General features: G+C 43.1%; 1 protein-coding gene across 1 annotated transcript in view; it reads left to right on the forward strand.

The window, feature by feature from the left end:
- Nucleotides 1-21,420, forward strand: part of LOC106573900 (phosphatidylinositol 3-kinase regulatory subunit gamma) — a 52,503-nt gene that overhangs the window by 16,096 nt on the left and 14,987 nt on the right. Inside the window, exons 2-3 of the mRNA XM_014149343.2 lie at nucleotides 14,054-14,787; nucleotides 20,008-20,100. Coding sequence (XP_014004818.1) covers nucleotides 14,463-14,787; nucleotides 20,008-20,100 — 418 coding nt within the window. The 5' untranslated portion in view covers nucleotides 14,054-14,462. The remainder of the gene's footprint in view (nucleotides 1-14,053; nucleotides 14,788-20,007; nucleotides 20,101-21,420) is intronic.

Here is a 21,420-nt window from a genome sequence, read left to right on the forward strand (position 1 = left end):
AAGGCAATTCTAGGTCTTGTGGCATGTTTTGGTTAAACTATCCCCAATTCACCCTCTGCATGCACAGTGCATTCTTCCAGTACATGTACTGTGGACTCTTCCATCACATGAACAGCTGATTCTCAAGATCTTGCACACTAAAGAGATGCTATTGCGCCCACACTACTACACTGTCTGAGCCAAGGACGACATGCTTTCTGGTAAGTTTTGATTACAATACTGGGTGGGGTGAATATACACTGCTCAAAAATATAAAGGGAACACTAAAATAACACATCCTAGATCTGAATGAATGAAATAATCCTATTAAATACTTTTTTTCTTTACATAGTTGAATGTGCTGACAACAAAATCACACAAAAATAATCGATGGAAATCCAATTTATCAACCCATGGAGGTCTGGATTTGGAGTGACACTCAAAATTAAAGTGGAAAACCACACTACAGGCTGATCCAACTTTGATGTCCTTAAAACAAGTCAAAATGAGGCTCAGTAGTGTGTGTGGCCTCCACGTGCCTGTATGACCTCCCTACAATGCCTGGGCATGCTCCTGATGAGGTGGCGGATGGTCTCCTGAGGGATCTCCTCCCAGACCTGGACTAAAGCATCCGCCAACTCCTGGACAGTCTGTGGTGCAACGTGGCGTTGGTGGATGGAGCGAGACATGATGTCCCAGATGTGCTCAATTGGATTCAGGTCTGGGGAACGGGCGGGCCAGTCCATAGCATCAATGCCTTCCTCTTGCAGGAACTGCTGACACACTCCAGCCACATGAGGTCTAGCATTGTCTTGCATTAGGAGGAACCCAGGGCCAACCGCACCAGCATATGGTCTCACAAGGGGTCTGAGGATCTCATCTCGGTACCTAATGGCAGTCAGGCTACCTCTGGCGAGCACATGGAGGGCTGTGCGGCCCCCCCAAAGAAATGCCACCCCACACCATGACTGACCGACCGCCAAACCGGTCATGCTGGAGGATGTTGCAGGCAGCAGAACGTTCTCCACGGCGTCTCCAGACTCTGTCACGTCTGTCACGTGCTCAGTGTGAACCTGCTTTCATCTGTGAAGAGCACAGGGCGCCAGTGGCGAATTTGCCAATCTTGGTGTTCTCTGGCAAATGCCAAACGTCCTGCACGGTGTTGGGCTGTAAGCATAACCCCCACCTGTGGACGTCGGGCCCTCATACCACCCTCATGGAGTCTGTTTCTGACCGTTTGAGCAGACACATGCACATTTGTGGCCTGCTGGAGGTCATTTTGCAGGGCTCTGGCAGTGCTCCTCCTGCTCCTCCTTGCACAAAGGCGGAGGTAGCGGTCCTGCTGCTGGGTTGTTGCCCTCCTACGGCCTCCTCCACGTCTCCTGATGTACTGGCCTGTCTCCTGGTAGCGCCTCCATGCTCTGGACACTACGCTGACAGACACAGCAAACCTTCTTGCCACAGCTCGCATTGATGTGCCATCCTGGATGAGCTGCACTACCTGAGCCACTTGTGTGGGTTGTAGACTCCGTCTCATGCTACCACTAGAGTGAAAGCACCGCCAGCATTCAAAAGTGACCAAAACATCAGCCAGGAAGCATAGGAACTGAGAAGTGGTCTGTGGTCACCACCTGCAGAACCACTCCTTTATTGGGGGTGTCTTGCTAATTTCCTATAATTTCCACCGGTTGTCTATTCCATTTACACAACAGCATGTGAAATTTATTGTCAATCAGTGTTGCTTCCTAAGTGGACAGTTTGATTTCACAGAAATGTGATTGACTTGGAGTTATATTGTGTTGTTTAAGTGTTCCCTTTATTTTTTTGAGCAGTGTATTTCATATAGAGGTCGGCCGATTTATGATTTTTCAACGCCGATACCGATTATTGGAGGACCAGGGAAAGCCGATACCGATTAATCGGACGAATTTTTTTAATTTTTTTTGAAGAAATGTATTTGTAATAATGACAATTACAACAATACTGAATTAACACTTATTTTAACTTAATATAATACTTCAATAAAATCAATTTAGCCTCAAATAAATAATGAAACATGTTCAATTTGGTTTAAATTATGCAAAAACAAAGTGTTGGAGAAGAAAGTAAAAGTGCAATATGTGCCATGTAAGAAAGATAACGTTTAAGTTCCTTGCTCAGAACATATGGTGGTTCCTTTTAACATGAGTCTTCAATATTCCAAGGTAAGAAGTTTTAGGTTGTAGTTATTATAGGAATTATAGGACTATTTCTCTCTATACGATTTGTATTTCATATACCTTTGGCTATTGGATGTTCTTATAGGCACTTTAGTATTGCCAGTGTAACAGTATAGCTTCCGTCCCTCTCCTCACTCCTACCTGGGCTCGAACCAGGAACACATCGACAACAGCCACCCTCGAAGCAGCGTTACCCATGCAGAGCAAGGGGAACAACCACTCCCAAGTCTCAGAGCGAGTGATGTTTGAAACGCTATTAGCGCGCACCCGCTAACTAGCTAGCCATTTCACATCGGTTACACCAGCCTAATCTTGGGAGTTGATAGGCTTGAAGTCATAAACAGCGCAATGCTTGAAGCACAGCGAAGAGCTGCTGGCAAAATGCACGAAAGTGCTGTTTGAATGAATGCTTACGAGCCTGCTGCTGCCTACCACCGCTCAGTCAGACTGCTCTATCAAATCATAGACTTAATTATAATAAACACACAGAAATACGAGCCTTAGGTCATTAATATGGTCGAATCCGGAAACTATCATCTCGAAAACAAAACGTTTTCCCTTTCAGTGAAATACGGAACCGTTCCATGTTTTATCTAACGGGTGGCATCCCTAAGTCTAAATATTCCAGTTACATTGCACAACCTTCAATGTTATGTCATAATTACATAAAATTCTGGCAAATTATTTCGCAACGAGCCGGGCGCCCAAACTGTTGCATATACCCTGACTCTGCGTGCAATGAACGAAAGAGAAGTGACACAATTTCACCTGGTTAATATTGCCTGCTAACCTGGATTTCTTTTAGCTAAATATGCAGGTTTAAAAATATATACTTCTGTGTATTGATTTTAAGAAAGGCATTGATGTTTTTGGTTAGGTACAGTCGTGCAACGATTGTGCTTTTTTCGCAAATGCGCTTTTGTTAAATCATCCCCCGTTTGGCGAAGTCGGCTGTCTTTGTTAGGAAGAAATAGTCTTCACAGTTCGCAACGAGCCAGGCGGCCCAAACTGCTGCATATACCCTGACTCTGTTGCAAGAGAAGTGACACATTTTCCCTAGTTAAAGTAAATTCATGTTAGCAGGCAATATTAACTAAATATGCAGGTTTAAAAATATATACTTGTGTATTGATTTTTAAGAAAGGCATTGATGTTTATTTATGGTTAGGTACACGTTGGAGCAACGTGTACCTAAGCGATTATATGCAACGCAGGACAGGCTAGATAAACTAGTAATATCATCAACCATGTGTAGTTAACTAGTGTTTATAATTGATTTAATGTTTTTTAAAAGATAAGTTTAATGCTAGCTAGCAACTTACCTTGGCTTCTTACTGCATTCGCGTAACAGGCAGGCTACTCGTGGAGTGCAATGTAAGGCAGGTGGTTAGAGCGTTGGACTAGTTAACCGTAAGGTTGCAAGATTGAATCCCCGAGCTGACAAAGTAAAAATCTGTCGTTCTGCCCCTGAACAAGGCAGTTGACCCACTGTTCCTAGGCCGTCATTGAAAATAAGAATGTTTCCTTAACTGACTTGCCTAGTTAAATATAGGTGTAAAAAAATAAATAATAATAAACGGCCAAATCGGCTTCCAAAAATACAGATTTCCGATTGTTATGAAAACTTGAAATCGTCCCTAATTAATCGGCCATTCCGATTAATCGGTCGACCTCTAATTTCATATATTATACATGATTTTTTGTTAACTAGCAAACTGTGTTTAAATCATTTCTAACTTGTTAACAATTTCTGCTTGTTAGTTTTTGCTACCATGTGGGTTTTAGCTTGCTTGAGACCGTTAACTGAGGAGTGTTAAATCACCTGTTTCCATACATGTTTCATTTTAAAATATGTATCTTACAAAGGAGTACTTTAATCTAACTGCTGAACTATTTATCTGTACATGGAATTGTATTTTGATTTCAAAATCTTTTTTCTAATCTTTACAGGAAAATGCCACGTGCACTATCTGATGTGTGGAGACATTTCACTGCAGCTAATGTAGAAGGAAAAGCTGTGTACATTTGCAAATACTGTGCCAAATAATATGTAAAGAATGCAACAAAGATGCAGAATAATCTGGCCAAGTGCATAAAGTTCCTTCAGCGCTCACAACAAGCAACCTCGGACAAACGTCCCTCTACTTCTATTCGAGGTGAAAAGGATGAATCAGACACCTTATCGATAGCAACAGCTCATGGTCTTCCTGGAATCAGAAGTTTTTTTGACTCCATGGAGGAACGTAGTCAGAGAAATGCTGATGAATGTCTTGCCCGAGCTGTGCATGCAACTGGTTCACCTCTGATGCGCACAGGCAATGTGTATTGGAAGAGATTTCTGATTGTTCTTCGCCCAGCATACACCCCTCCAACCAGACTTGCTTTATCTACTAATTTGCTGGATGCAGAGTTCAACAGAGTTCAAGTGAAGGTCAAGCAAATCATAGAGAAAGCAGACTGTATTGCAATCATCTCTGATGGGTGGTCGAATGTTCGTGGGCAAGGAATAATTAACTACATCATCTCCACCCCTCAACCAGTATTCTACAAGAGCAGAGACACAAGGGCCAACAGACACACTGGTCTCTACATTGCAGATGAGCTGAAGGCAGTCATCAATGACCTTGGACCGCCGAAGGTATTTGCACTGGTAACAGACAATGCTACGAACATGAAGGCTGCTTGGTCTAAAGTGGAGGAGTCCTACCCTCACACCCATTGGATGTGCTGCTCATGCATTGAATCTGCTCCTCAAGGACATCATGGCACTGAAAAGAATGGATACACTCTACAAGAGAGCCAAGGAAATGGTTAGGTATGTGAAGGGTCATCAAGTTATAGCAGCAATCTACCTCACCAAGCAAAGTGAGAAGAATAAGAGCACCACATTGAAGCTGCCCAGCAACACCCGTTGGGGTGGTGGTATCATCATGTTTGACAGTCTCCTGGAGGGGAAGTTGTCTGTCTAAGAAATGGCCATATCACAGTCTGCCGATATGGACAGCCCCATCAAGATGATCCTCCTGGATGATGTATTTTGGGAGAGAGTGGTAAGCAGCCTGAAACTCCTGAAACCTATAGCAGTAGCCATTGCAGAGATTGAGGGAGACAATGCCATCCTGTCTGATGTTCAGACTCTGCTTGCAGATGTACAGTGCCTTGCGAAAGTATTCGGCCCCCTTGAACTTTTCGACCTTTTGCCACATTTCAGGCTTCAAACATAAAGATATAAAACTGTAATTTTTTGTGAAGAATCAACAACAAGTGGGACACAATCATGAAGTGGAACGAAATTTATTGGATATTTCCAACTTTTTTAACAAATAAAAAACGGAAAAATTGGGCGTGCAAAATTATTCAGCCTCTTTACTTTTAGTGCAGCAAACTCTCTCCAGAAGTTCAGTGAGGATCTCTGAATGATCCAATGTTGACCTAAATGACTAATGATGATAAATAGAATCCACCTGTGTGTAATCAAGTCTCCATATAAATGCACCTGCTCTGTGATAGTCTCAGAGGTCCGTTTAAAGCGCAGAGAGCATCATGAAGAACAAGGAACACACCAGGCAGGTCCGAGATACTTTTGTGGAGAAGTTTAAAGCCGGATTTGAATACAAAAAGATTTCCCAAGCTTTAAACATCCCAAGGAGCACTGTGCAAGCGATAATATTGAAATGGAAGGAGTATCAGACCACTGCAAATCTACGAAGACCCGGCCGTCCCTCTAAACTTTCAGCTCATACAAGGAGAAGACTGATCAGAGATGCAGCCAAGAGGCCCATGACCACTCTGGATGAACTGCAGAGATCTACAGCTGAGGTGGGAGACTCTGTCCATAGGACAACAATCAGTTGTATACTGCACAAATCTGGCCTTTATGGAAGAGTGGCAAGAAGAAAGCCATTTCTTAAAGATATCCATAAAAAGTGTCGTTTAAAGTTTGCCACTAGCCACCTGGGAGACACACCAAACATGTGGAAGAAGGTGCTCTGGTCAGATGAAACCAAAATCGAACTTTTTGGCAACAATGCAAAACGTTATGTTTGGCGTAAAAGCAACACAGCTCATCACCCTGAACACACCATCCCCACTGTCAAACATGATGGTGGCAGCATCATGGTTTGGGCCTGCTTTTCTTCAGCAGGGGCAGGGAAGATGGTTAAAACTGATGGGAAGATGGATGGAGCCAAATACAGGACCATTCTGGAAGAAAACCTGATGGAGTCTGCAAAAGACCTGAGACTGGGACGGAGATTTGTCTTCAACAAGACAATGATCCAAAACATAAAGCAAAATCTACAATGGAATGGTTCACAAATAAACATATCCAGGTGTTAGAATGGCCAAGTCAAAGTCCAGACCTGAATCCAATCGATAATCTGTGGAAAGAACTGAAAACTGCTGTTCACAAACGCTCCCCATCCAACCTCACTGAGCTCGAGCTGTTTTGCAAGGAGGAATGGGCAAAAATGTCAGTCTCTCGATGTGCAAAACTGATAGAGACATACCCCAAGCGACTTACAGCTGTAATCGCAGCAAAAGGTGGCGCTACAAAGTATTAACTTAAGGGGGCTGAATAATTTTGCACGGCCAATTTTTCAGTTTTTTATTTGTTAAAAAAGTTAGAAATATCCAATAAATGTCGTTCCACTTCATAATTGTGTCCCACTTGTTGTTGATTCTTCACAAAAAATTACAGTTTTATATCTTTATGTTTGAAGCCTGAAATGTGGCAAAAGGTCGAAAAGTTCAAGGGGGCCGAATACTTTCGCAAGGCACTGTAAGAGAAGAAATCTGTACTACCCTGCCCACTTCACTGTTGCTCCAAGCAGAGGAAACTGCAGTTCTGACATACATCAAAAAGCCTGAAGCCCATACATGCCGCAGCATACATGTTGGACCCCAAGTATGCTGGCAAGAGCATCCTGGCTGGTGCTGAGATCAACAAGGCCTATGGTGTCATCACTACTGTGTCTCGCCACCTTGGCCTGGATGAGGGCAAGGTTCTTGGCACTCTGGGGAAGTACACTTCTAAGCAAGGGCTTTGGGATGGAGATGCAATATGGCAGTCATGCCAACATATCTCATCAGCCACCTGGTGAAAGGGACTTTGTTGATCTGAGGCTCTTTCCCCTGTTGCCTCCATCATCCTCCAAATCCCATCAACATTAGCCACCTCAGAGCGCAACTGGTCCTTGTTTGGGAACACACACAAAAAAGCACGCAACAGGCTGACCAATACAAGGGTTGAAAAATGGATGGCCATCCGGGTAAATTTGAGGCTTTTTGAGCCTGACAACGAGCCATCGTCAACAAGGTTGGAAAGTGACCGTGAAGATGAGGCCTCAGAGGGTGGACATTGAGGAGGTCCAGGGAGAAGACATGGAAGCCTGAGAGGAAGACAACCAAAGCTTGAGTTTCTAGACTATCATTTTACAGATGTATGTTGAAAATGTTTTTGGGAGATGCGATGGATCATTCAATATTCCATTTCTTTTGTTGTTCTATGAAATCATCCCATGTGAAGAGTCAACTCATTTAATTAAAGTTCAATTCGTAACAATTCTTATTTTATTTTTCTATTGGAAGGATTTAATCATTTGCAATTATGTCTACTTATGATAAGGTAAAATGTTTATGTTTCTGTCCCCATATGATATGGTAAATATATCCAATGCAAAAAACATCTACATTTAAATAGTATTAATATTCATTTGCATATATTTCCATTAATTCCCATATATTCCCATTAATTCCCACGGAAAGTTTCCATCTCTTGAATATTCCCCAAAATGTGCAACCCAAGTTGTGATCCAGAGTCATATTTATTTTCCAAGCTATAGCACACTATTTTACATACAGCATGGTATTAATGGACCAAAGAGTTTGGCCTGCTTCGTGTTTTCATTTTTGCCATGGATTGTTTTTTGCTATACTGGAATCGTCACATCCCAAATAGTGAGTTTGTTTTGAATGGCAACTCAGGCAGCACAAGGTATAGACTAGAACTAATAAAGGTTAAATAACTGAACTGAGCTGTATCCAAAATCAAATTGCAGGTTTTTTTACTGGCTTTTGAGTAAATCTGCTGAGTTGCCAAGCAGATTGTTGGCCTTAACCTTCTTGCTGTAGATGTGCATTGTAAACACACCACTGTAACTTTTTGTGGGGAGAACTTAGTTATCATATCCATAGGTAAGTACTGTGATGTTTCCCCATTTAAAGTCAGGGTAATATTTTGCTGATCAGGCTAAATGAACATGCAATTAAGATATTGTACTTTACTCGATGCAATACTGCAAGTCATTGAAGCATGATGGAAAATAGATGGCCTAACCTAAAATCAGATTGATTACGGCTTGATTTATTGACTAATTCATTTCATTGGAAGGGATACTTTGAGATTGCGGCATGTAAGCCCTTGTTGTACTCACCCAGAGTCGGCAATGCTAATGTACCTGTAGACTTCCAGTCATTGCGCAAACACTAGTTAGCAGCGGCTCGTGAAACTACCGCTAACTTCCTTCATACTGCACACAGGGACATAAAAATGGCATCCACAAGTTTATCTGATTCTAGGTAAGTATGGCACCGGAGTGGAGGGCTGCCGTCTTATCGGCTCTTAACCAACCATGCTATTTTGTTAGTTTATTTGCGTTTGTAACTTGTTTTGTACATAATGTTGCTGATACCTTCTCTTATGGCCGAAAAGAGCTTCTGGACATCAGAACTGGAATACTCACCTCAGATTAGACGAAGAGTTGTTCTTCAATGAATCGTACGCGAGAGATATACTACAGACACCAGACCCAGATCCCCGTGATTCACTGGAAAAGGAAACGTAGGTTTCGTGGAAAGAGATCAGGATGCCTTGTGAGGATCAGGCGACGAGTTGCTATTCTGCCCTCAATCGCTGGAAAATAAATGGGACGAACTGAAAGCACGTATATCCTACAAACGGGACATTAAAAACTGTAATATCTTATGTTTCACCAAGTTGTGGCTGAACAATGACATTAAGAACATACAGCTGGTGGGTTATACACTCTATAGGTAGGATAGAACAGCAGTCTCTGGTAAGACACGGGGCGGGGGCCTATGCATATTTGTAAACAATAGCTGGTGCACGATATCTAAGGAAGTCTCAAGGTTTTGCTCGCCTGAGTATCTTAAGCTGTAGACCACACTACCTAGAGAGTTTTCATCTGTATTTTTCGTAGCTGTCTACATACCACCACAGGCTGGCACTCAATGAGCTGTATTCTGCCATAAGCAAACAGGAAAACGCTCATCCAGAGGCAGTGCTCCTAGTGGCCGGGGACTTTTATGCAGGGAAACTTAAATCAGTTTTACCTAATTTCTTTCAGCATGTTAACTTCTATGGGCTACGTGGGACGCAAATTCAAAGTAACAAAATGTCATAATTCAAATTTCTCAAACATACAACTATTTTACACCATTTTAAAGATACACCTTTCCTTAATCCAACCACATTGTCCGATTTCAAAAAGGCTTTACGGCGAAAGCATAAAGTTAGATTATGTTAGGACAGTGCCAACACAAGAAACCACAGCCATTTTCCAAGCAGGAGAGGGGTCACAAAAACCAGAAATACAGCTAAAATTAAGCACTGACCTTTGACGATCTTCATCAGATGACACTCCTAGGACTCAATGTTACACAATACATGTATGTTTTGTTCAATAAAGTTCATATTTATATCCAAAAACCCCATTTTACATTGGCGCGCGATGTTCAGAAAATATTTTGCCTCCAATACTGCCGGTGAATCACCACAACAATTTACAAAAATACTCATCATAAACGTTGATAAAATATTAAACTGTTATTCAAAGAATTATAGATGAACATCTCCTTTATGCAACCGCTGTGACAGATTTCAAAAAAGCTTCACGGGGAAAGCACACTTTGCAATAATCTGAGTACGGCGTTCAGAAAAAGACATCAAGCGATACAGATACCCGCCATTTTGGAGTCATCTAAAATCATAAATAGCATTAGAAATATTCACTTACCTTTGATGATCTTCATCAGAAGGCACTTCCAGGAATCCCAGGTCCACAATAAATGTTGTTTTGTTCGATAAAGTCCATAATTTATGTCCAAATACCTCCTTGTTGTTTGCGGGTTCAGTAAAGCTACTCCAAATGTAGGAAGTGCGCCGAAAATTTCACGACAAAAAGTTATATTTACGCTCGTTGAAACATGTCAAACGTTGTAAGTCATCAATCTTTAGGGCCGTTTTAACATAAAACTTCAGTACTATTCCAACCGGACGATTCCAATGTCTTGTAAAACATTATGGAACACAGCTACCCCTCACGTGAATGTGCGTAATTGAGGCCATGTCATTCTCTCGGTCATCAGACTCCAGGAGGTCTTGTTCGCTCTCTGTTGACTACAAAAGCCTGAAACACATTCTAAAGACGGTTGACATCTAGTGGAAGCCTTAGGAAGTGCAAATTGAACCCTAAGTCACTGTATACTGAATAGGCCCAGTCTTGAAAAACTACAATCCACTTCCTGGTTGGATTTTTTTCTCAGGTTTTTGCCTGCCATATGAGTTCTGTTATACTCACAGACAGCATTCATCCAAACTACTCAATACTGCCCCCGGGCCCAGAAAGGTTAAATGTGCAACCAGAGGGAAAACATTCTATACCATCTTTACTCCACACATAGAGACGCGTACAAATCAAATCAAATTTATTTATATAGCCCTTCGTACATCAGCTGATATCTCAAAGTGCTGTACAGAAACCCAGCCTAAAACCCCAAACAGCAAGCAATGCATGTGAAAGAAGCACGGTGGCTAGGAAAAACTCCCTAGGAAAAACTCCCTAGAAAGGCCAAAAACCTAGGAAGAAACCTAGAGAGGAACCAGGCTATGAGGGGTGGCCAGTCCTCTTCTGGCTGTGCCGGGTGGATATTATAACAGAACATGGTCAAGATGTTAAAATGTTCATAAATGACCAGCATGGTCAAATAATAATAATCATAGTAGTTGTCGAGGGTGCAACAAGCACGTCCGGTGAACAGGTCAGGGTTCCATAGCCGCAGGCAGAACAGTTGAAACTGGAGCAGCAGCATGGCCAGGTGGACTGGGGACAGCAAGGAGTCATCATGCCAGGTAGTCCTGAGGCATGGTCCTAGGGCTCAGGTCCTCCGAGAGAAAGAAAGAAAGAGAGAATTAGAGAGAGCATATTTAAATTCACACAGGACACCGGATAAGACAAGAGAAATACTCCAGATGTAACAGACTGACCCTAGCCCCCCGACACATAAACTACTGCAGCATAAATACTGGAGGCTGAGACAGGAGGGATCAGAAGACACTGTGGCCCCATCCGATGATACCCCCAGACGGGGTATCATCGGATGGGGCCACAAAGCTCTCCCTCGCCCTCCATTTAGCAAATCTGACCATAACTCTATCCTGATTCCTGCTTACAAGAAAAAAATTAAAGCAGGAAGCACCAGTGAATTGGTCTATAAAAAATGTTCAGATGAAGCAGATGCTAAACTACAGGACCGTTTTGCTAGCACAGACGAATATGTTCCGGGATTCTTCCGATGGCATTGAGGAGTACACCAGATCAGTCACTGACTTCATCAATAAGTGCTTCGAGGACGTCGTGGCCACAGTGACTGTGGGTACATACCCCAACCAGAAGCCATGGATTACAGGCAACATTCACACTGAGCTAAAGGGTAGAGCTGCCGCTTTCAAGGAGCGGGACTCTAACCCGGAAGCTTATAAGAAATCCCACTATGCTCTTCGACGAACCATCAAACAGGCAAAGCGTCCATACAGGACTAAGATCAAATCGTGCTACACCAGGTCGGACGCTCGTTGGATGTGACAGGGCCTGCAAACTATTACAGACTACAAAGGGAAGCGCAGCCGAGAGCTGCCCAGTGACACGAGCGTACCAGACGAGCTAAATAACTTCTATGCTCGCTTCGAGGCAAGTAACACTGAAACATGCATGAGGGAATCAGCTGTTCCGTACGACTGTGATCACGCTCCCCGCAGCCGATGTGAGTAAGACCTTTTAAACAGGTCAACATTCACAAGGCCGCTGGGCCACACACATTACCAGGACGTGTACTCCGAGCATGCGCTGACCAACTGGCAAGGGTCTTCACTGACATTTTCAACCTCTTCCTTTCTGAATCTGTAATACCAACATGATTCAAGCAGACTACCATAGTCCCTGTGCCCAAGAACACAAAGGTAACCTGTCTAAATGACTACTGACCCGTAGCACTCACATCTGTAGCCATGAAATGCTTTGAAAGGCTGGTCATGGCTCACATCAACACCATTATCCCAGAAACCCTAACCCATTCAGAGACCTGACTGTGTGGTGCAAGGACAATAACCTCTCCCTCAACGTGATCAAAACAAAGGAGATGATTGTGGACTACAGGAAAAAGAGGACCGAGCATGCCTCCATTCTCATCGACGGGGCTGTAGTGGAGCAGTTTGAGAGCTTCAAGTTCATTGGTGTCCACATCACCAACAAACTAACATGGTCCAAGCACACCAAGAGAGTCGTGAAGAGGGCACGACAAAACCTATTCCCCCTCAGGAGACTGAAAAGATTTGGCATAGGTCCTCAGATCCTCAAAAAGTTTTACAGCTCCACCATCGAGAGCATCCTGATGGGTTGCATGACTGCCTGGTATGGCAACTGCTTGGCCTCCGACCGCAAGGCACTACAGAGGGTAGTACGTACTGCCCAGTACATCACCGGGGCCAAGCTTCCTGCCATCCAGGACCTCTATCCCAGGCAGTGTCAGAGGAAGGCCCTAAGAATTGTCAAAGACTGCAGCCACACTAGTCATAGACTGTTCTCTCTGCTACCGCACGGCAAGCAGTACCGGAGCGTCAAATATAGGTCCAAGAGGCTACTAAACAGCTTCTACCCCAAAGCCATAAGACTCCTGAACAGCTAATCAAATGGCTACCCAGACTAATTGCATTTCACTGTTGTATTCGGCACATGTGACAAATACAACTTCATTTGAAGTAGAACAAATGCCGGAATGTCGCAGTGTCCCTTTAAGTTAGTATTGTCATAAGATTTGAATTAGTTGAGTGTCTGTGATAGTTGACTGAGGTTAAGAACACTTGGTGCAGGGCCTCCCGGGTGGCGCAGTGGTCTAAGGCACTGCATTGCAGTGCTAGCTGTGCCACCAGAGATTCTGGGTTCGAGCCCAGGCTCTGTCACAGCCGGCCGCGACCGGGAGGTCCATGGGGCGACGTACAATTGGCCCAGCGTCGTCCGGGTTAGGGATTGTTTGGCCGGCAGGGATATCCTTGTCTCATCGCGCACTAGCAACTCCTGTGGCGGGCCGGGTGCAGTGCACGCTGACCAGGTCGCCAGGTGTACGGTACATTGGTGCGGCCGGCTTCCGGGTTGGATGTGCATTGTGTCAAGAAGCGGTGCGGCTAGGTTGGGTTGTGTTTCGGAGGATGCATGGCTCTCGACCTTCACCTCTCCCGAGTCCGTACGGGAGTTGCAGCGATGAGACAAGACTGTAACTACAACCAATTGGATACCACAAAATTGGGGAGAAAAAAAGGGGTAAAATAATTTTTACATTTTTAAAAAGAACACTTAGTGCTTATTATTCAAGGGGAACGTAGGCCTAGGCTAGCCCTTTTTACATTTCAGTTGACAGTTTCATAGATTTATATGTGGGGTATCCTTATGGGAAAAATGGATGGGATAACGTTTAGCTCCCAGTTCAGACAGGTTTTGAAAAAAAGTCATTGATTTGCTTAATGTTTTCTTTTCTGAATCTGTGTCTTTTGTCTTCTGTAGAGCTTTCCACCAGGAACACTTGGAAGATTCTCAATACGAAGTGCTCCGAGTCACTGAAGTGCCTGCCCTGCACCACTCATTCCTAGACCGTACCAGTGTAAATCAGAACCCTACTTTGGTTCAGCACTTACCTGCAAGTCTCGGGTCTTTCCAAAGAGCATGTTGCCAATGCCGTCTCTCTGCTCCATTGTCTGGTTACACCGGGGCATCAAGCTAAAGAAAGTGCTTTATTTCTCAAACACAGGCCAGGTCTGACTTTCAACCATTCACACCAACACTCAGAGTTCAGTCATGCTTCTTAGTTTTAGTTGAAAATTCCTGAATAGTGTTGCCATCACAATAAATATCCTCAACACTCTGGCACTTCACTGCCCTGGTCAGTGTGTATCATAGTTGGACATCTTTGCACATGGCTGTAGAGGGCTTCCAATTCATAGCGCTTTATGTCTATAACAAAGACTGGGAGGAGGACCTTGACCTCCAGCCAGGGGACATACTGACCGTCAGCAAGACGTCACTGACATCCCTTGGGCTCAAGGATGGGGACGAGGAGCACCCGGAGCGCCTGGGATGGATGGTGGGAGTCAACAAGCGCACCAAGCAGAGGGGAGACTTCCCTGGGACGTATGTCCAGTATGTGGGGCCTGTGAAGTTGTATGTGGCACCCAACCAGCCTTTGCAGCAGAGACCCCTCCCAGCAGCCCCCAGGCCTCAGCCTCCCCCAGCACAGCAAGGTAGGACACAGTGCCCTCAGAAAGTATTCATACCCCTTGACTTATTCCTCAATTTGTTGTTACAGCCTGAATTTAAAATTGGTGAGGAAAACATTTGATTTAATCAATCTACACACAATACCCCATAATGACAAAGTGAAAACATGTTTTTAGGCATTTTTGCTAATTTATTGAAAGTGAAGTACAGAAATATCTCATTTGCATAACTATTCACACCCCTGAGTCAATTCTTTGTCGAGGCACCTTTGGCAGAGATTACAGCTGTGAGTCTTTCTGGGTAAGTATCTTAAGAGCTTTCTTCAAGCTCTGTCAAATTGGTTGTTGATCATTGCTAGACAGCCATTTTCAGGTCTTGCCGTAGATTTAAGCCATTACTGTAACTCGGCCATTAAGGAACATTCTCTGTCTTCTTGTTAAGCAACTCCAGTGTAGATTTGGCCTTGTTTTAGGTTTTTGTCCTGCTGAAAGGTGAATTCATCTCCCAGTGTCTGGTGGAAAGCAGACTGAACCAGGTTTTCGTCTAGAATTTTGCCTGTGCTCATCTCCATATCCTGAAACTCCCAATCCTTAACAGTTACAGGCATACCCATATCACTATGCTTGAAAATATGGAGAATGGTACACAGTAATGTGGTGTATTGGAATTGCCCCGAACATAACACTTTGTATTCAGGACAAAAAAGTTTATTGGTTTGCCACATTTTTTGAAGTATTACTTTAGTGCCTTGTTGCAAACAGGATGCATGTCTTGGAATATTTTTATTTTGTACAAGCATTCTTCTTTTCACTCTGTCATTTAGGTTAGTATTGTGAAGTAACTACAATGTTGTTGATCCATCCTCAGTTTTCTCCTCACAGCCATTAAACTTGAACTGTTTTAAAATCACCATTGCCCTCATGGTGAAATCCCTCAGTGGTTTCCTTCCTTCTCTCCGGCAACCAAGTTATCTTTGTAGTGACTGGCTATATTGATACACCATCCAAAGTGTAATTAATAACTTCACCATGCTCAAATGTCAGCTCCCCCCATCTACCAATAGGTGCCCTTCTTTGCGAGGCATTGGAAAACCTCCCTGGTCTTTGTGGTTGAATCTGTGTTTGAAATTCAGTGCTTGACTAAGAGACCTTACAATTATCTATATGTGTGGGGTATGGAGATGAGGTAGCCATTTAAAAAAAATGATGTTAAACACTATTATTGCACACGGAGTGAGTCCATGCAATTTATGTGACTTGTTAAGCACATTTAACTCCTGAACTTATTTAGGTTTTCCAAAACAAAGGGGTTGAATAATTATTGACTCAAGACATTTCAGATTGTAATTTTTTCTTAATTTGTCAAAATTCCACATTGACATTATGGGGTATTGTGTGTAGGCCAGTGACAATTTTTTTTAAAATTGAATCAATTTTAAATTCAGGCTGTAACACAACAAAATGTGGAAAAAGTCAAGGGGTGTGAATACTTTCTGAAGGCACTGTATACTGTATATAGACTCCCCACATTGGGGGTTGTGTTTTAAATATGAACACCCCAAGCAAGGTCATAGATTCATTCAACAGAAGTGTTCTGAAAATAGTGTTATGACAAAAAGTTGAATGGTTAACTTCTGCATACAAGAATACAGTATGTAGTATTACAAGAGCAACAAACCCTGTCTACTTTTTCAACATTCTAGATTATCCCCCGTTTTTACTCTTTTTTTTGTCTTTTTTTTACAAATCTGATGTCCGCTTACCTTTTATTTGTATTATTTACCCATAATTATTGTCTTCACACAGTATCAGCCCACCTTCCATTTCCCAATGTACTTCAATTTTCTGCCTGTTGCTCCCCTTCTGGAGGCAGTAAATTGTGTTGCTTGCTTTGGGAGCTCGGACAAAGCACCAGGTCAGTCTGGAAAGGGAGCAGGTAGGGGAGCTTTCTGCTGAAGCAGCACATTCCTCTGGAGTCACGTGGCACTGCTTCAATATTTGCCTTCTATTCATTCTCTGTAGGGGGGCAGGTCAGCTCAGTTCCTCTCCAGGCCACAGGCCTGCTAGGAGAAATGGAAATGGTACCCACAGCTGCCCAAGCAATTCCAACCTGTTAGACTTGGACACGTTTCCCCATGTCCCCTCTCTTTGCTGCAGTCCTGCTACATATTGCATACTTGCTTTTCTTTTTTCTTTTTATGTCTCTAAAATGCCATGGGTTGTAGAGTAGTTTTTCCTTCTATTTAGTCATTACTGACAATTTGCTCTCAAATGCAAATGAAAAGGTTTTTGACACAATTTGGTTGGGAGTTAAATCTAATTTATACCTAACGTATGTACACAACTAGTTAACGCAAAATGGCTTCCCTGCATAGTTGCATCGAGTTATACATTTTGGGCTGTACACGTCCGTGTATTTTTGCAACTTATGCCTATCTACTCAGGACAGGCCTAATTGTATTCCTGCATTGCATACGTACTTCAGGTATAATAAATGTGGCTTTAGGCAAAACCCCTGTCATCAAACTAAGGATAGTTTGTGATATTGTAGGTGGATTGAGTGCAATATGAACTTGACATGCAATTTAGACGTTTTTTTAAAGCCCAGGCGAACTACCTTCGTCCTTGGAGAAAAATACTCACCCATGCTGTATAATTTAGTTTCCAGACATGCTCTACATTCTCATTCTTTTAATTGGGGAATGTTAAAGGCTTATTTTACTGGCAGGACCTATGTTAGTTATATTTAGTCTGTCTGCAGGAGACACATACCAGCCAATGGACTAGTAAAGATACCCAGCCTTGGGACAGGGAGTGACGATGGACCGTTCTACAAATTGGGTTGAGCAGGCAGTGGTGTACGGGAACACAGGAAGTGACACAGCCCAAAGCCTGGTGTCCAGGATTCTTAATTTTCTCCACAATTCTTCCATCCAACTAAGCAGCTGGAGTTGAATGAAACTGCTTAGAATGGCCACTGTGAGGCTAGCAGAGACTTTGACAGTTCAATTGCTGAAATGTGATTATTTTGTATTTTTTTGCTCAACAACATCTCAGGAACTCTACAACAAAGCATTTAAGACTAAGGCAACTAAATAAAAAACAGACATTTTCATTTACGTGTAGACGTAGGCCTACTCCTTCGCAGGGCATTTTCAAAAAAATACTTTGCCAAGATTTCCTAGGCAAGCAATGATTAGTTGGTTCTTTTCTCCAAAACACAGAATGACTTTAGGTCTACAGCTGCTTCTCCGAAAGAAACTGTATTATTTTTGCCTGGCTACCCATCTGCATCACTCCGGCCAAATGCCACGCCCAGTAACGTTTCTTCTCCATGAGTCTGGATTGGTTTCCTCCCTGAGGACTTCTCGAATGTGAGCACATTAAAACCGTTCTGATTGGCCCCAGAAACCGATGGGTTGGGCCAGAGCCAGCCTACATGAATCATGGTATTTTGACGTGAGCACAAACGACTTCTAGGGTAGCAGGTTCAGACGATTGATGTATGGAACGATTGATAGAAAGCTAAATTAAATTCCGAATGAGTCATCAGGCAAGTATTAGTTTACACGAAACCCCAAAATCTGGGCAACTTTGTGTGTGTAGGCATGTATGTGAGTGGTGAAGAAAACAAATAGAGACATCCTAGGCTTATTGGCTTTGAGGCAGATGTACAGAATATGTATGTCACTAGTAGGGCTGTGGTGGTAATGACATTTCATCAGCCGTTGATTGTCAAGCAAATAACTGTCGGTCTCACGGTAATTGACCGTTAATTAACATAAACACATTTAGCATCTCCTGGCACACAGCTGACACACAGCCTACAAGCCATTTTAAAAAGTAGAATAAATCCATATAATATAGCCTACACCTTCACAATAAATCCATTATTTATTTTAGATAGGTCTACAGAAGCATGATATAAAGAACATGTAGTCTATTTCAGAAGAACATAATAGAATACTCTGAGTTGTCCTTAAGTTAGGTCCTGATCTGGCTATGCCATATGGCTGTTGGCTTCACTAGTTAATTTACTGTGACTAAATGGTCATGTGGAGTTTGACTGCCTTCCTGTGACCGCCGGTGTGGCGGTAATACGGTCACCGCAACAGCCCTAGTCACAGTCACTACTGAAGAAAACATGTTCTATACAAAAACACTTACAAAACAAGTTTTTACATCTAGGGCTATTGTTTCCTTCCGACAATGTGTTTAATAAGCTTGGGTCCATTCTGCCCTCTCACATGCAAATGTTGGTTTAATTATGGCAGTATTTTGTGCAGTGGCCAATAGGTATATTTTCAGATGGTCAATGCAGTCGGTAGGGTACGCCTACAACTTCTTGAGCTGTGTTTTTGATTGAGTCCTCTGTCTTTGATATTGTTCTGTGGAGGATTTATATTATTATTTGGCTTATGAGTCCTCAGCTCACTACTAGTTCCTGAACTTTACACACACACACACACACACACACAGTTCTTTAAAAGCCATTTCATATGTCGATAGTATTTGCAACATAACCTTATGTAGTCTAATGCACTGTTTGTAGTACAGGCAAATAGTTTTTTTTATTGTATATTTATTTTGTTTTTGTATTGTACAGTTGCGACTTAGCAAGACTGACTCAAACATGCAATACTCAGCCACCGTACAGCAGCTAGGTTCCAGAGCATTTGGGAAAGGCGACCCTCGGAAGAGCGAAGGCTGCAGGGGGGTGGGGCGGACGTTATACAAGAGGGAAATCGCGAGCCGGGCAGCAATTTTCCATGTTTAACGTGCAGCAGAGAGGGGGAATGTGCTGACATGGTACTTTCTGTGAACTCCAAAATGATCAGACGGGGTTTAGGCTTGCGCTGCCAGGAGGCATGGGGTGCCAAGCTTATACAGTGGGCCTGAAAATGAGGCTCTGGCGCGCTGCCACCGGAGGTTATGCCTGTTCAGGGTTTAATTTTTTTTTTTTTTTATCCTTCATTGTGCTACACTGAGACACTTGAAAAACCCTCCTCACGGAAATGGCTGTGGTGAACCAGGACCTTGCCATGGAGTGGAGGAGGGGAGAGTGAAATTCCTGAAAGAAAATTAAACTGGGTATTTGTTGTGAAAAGATTAAAAGTTATTTAAGGGGCTGTTGTAATTTTGATTGAGCTTTGTTTGGTGTCTTTGATTGCAACAGATTTGCTGTAATAATTATTTTAAACAACATCAAGGCCTAATGGGTATCCTATCCTATTTCTGTTCCAGGGACTTCAGCTCATGAGTTTGTCCAGCCTTTTCCACCCCCAGAAAATGCCCCCCCTACTTTGGTGAAGTTGGTAGAGGCCATTGAGAAAAAAGGTAAGATGGCTGTGTGATATCGGAACATGTTTGATTCTGATGTGTTTAGTTCATGTCATTTGACAAGAGAAGCAGCAGCATTGACCTGAAAATATGCCATATACTACTTTCGATGTGGCATTAATGTATCAGTTATCCATACTTGCATGAACACTAATGCTTTGGTAGAATATATTTTATGCATGACATGCAGTGCCTTCAAAAGGAATTCAGACCCCTTGACTTTTTCCACATTTTGTTACGTTAAAGCCTTATTCTAAAATTGATCAAATCGTTTTTTCCCCTCAACCATCTACACACAATAATAAACCCCATAATCACAAAGCAAATGCAGGTTTTTGGAAATGTTTGCTAATTTATAAAAAAATTAAAACTGAAATATTACATTTATATAAGTATTCAGACCCTTTACTCAGTACTTTGTTGAAGCACCTTTTGGCAGCGATTACAGCATCTGTTAGATCGGGTTCAAGTCCGGGCTCTGGCTGGGCCACTCAAGAACATTCAGAGACTTGTTCCGAAGCCACTCCTGCATGGTCTTGGCTGTGTGCTTAGGGTTGTTGTCCTGTTGGAAGGTGAATCATCACCCCAGTCTGAGGTCCTGAGCACTCTGGAGCAGGTTTTCATCAAGGATCTTTCTGTACATTTCTCGGTTCATCTTTGCCTCGATCCTGACTAGTCTGCCAGTCCCTGCCGCTGAAAAACATCCCCGCAGCATGATGCTGCTACCACCATGCTTCACCGTAGGGATGGTGCCAGGTTTCCTCCAGACGTGACGCTTGGCATTCAGGCCAAAGAGTTCAATCTTGGTTTCATCAGACCAGAGAATCTTTAGGTGCTTTTTGGCAAACTCCAAGCGGGCTGTCATGTGCCTTTTACTGAGGAGTGACTTCCGTCTGGCCACGCTACCATAAAGGCCTGATTGGTAGGGTACTGCAGAGATGGTTGTCCTTCTGGAAGGTCTCTCATCTCTACAGAGGAACTCTAGAGCTCTGTCAGTGACCATTGGGTTCTTGGTCACCTCCCTGACCAAGGCCCTTCTCCCCCGATTGCTCTGTTTGGCCGGGTGGCCAGCTCTAGGAAGAGTCTTGGTGGTTCCAAACTTCTTCCATTTAAGAATGATGGAGGCCACTGTGTTCTAGGGAACCTTCAATGCTGCAGACATTTTTTGGTACCCTTCCCCAGATCTGTGCCTCGACAATCCTGTCTTAGAGCTCTATGGACAATACCTTCGACCTCATGGCTTTCTTGATTTTTTGCTCTGACATGCAGTGTCAACTGTGGGACCTTATATAGACAGGTGTGTGCCTTTCCAAATCA

This window comes from Salmo salar, chromosome ssa16 (genome assembly GCF_905237065.1).
Source record: "Salmo salar chromosome ssa16, Ssal_v3.1, whole genome shotgun sequence".
NCBI lineage: Eukaryota > Metazoa > Chordata > Actinopteri > Salmoniformes > Salmonidae > Salmo > Salmo salar.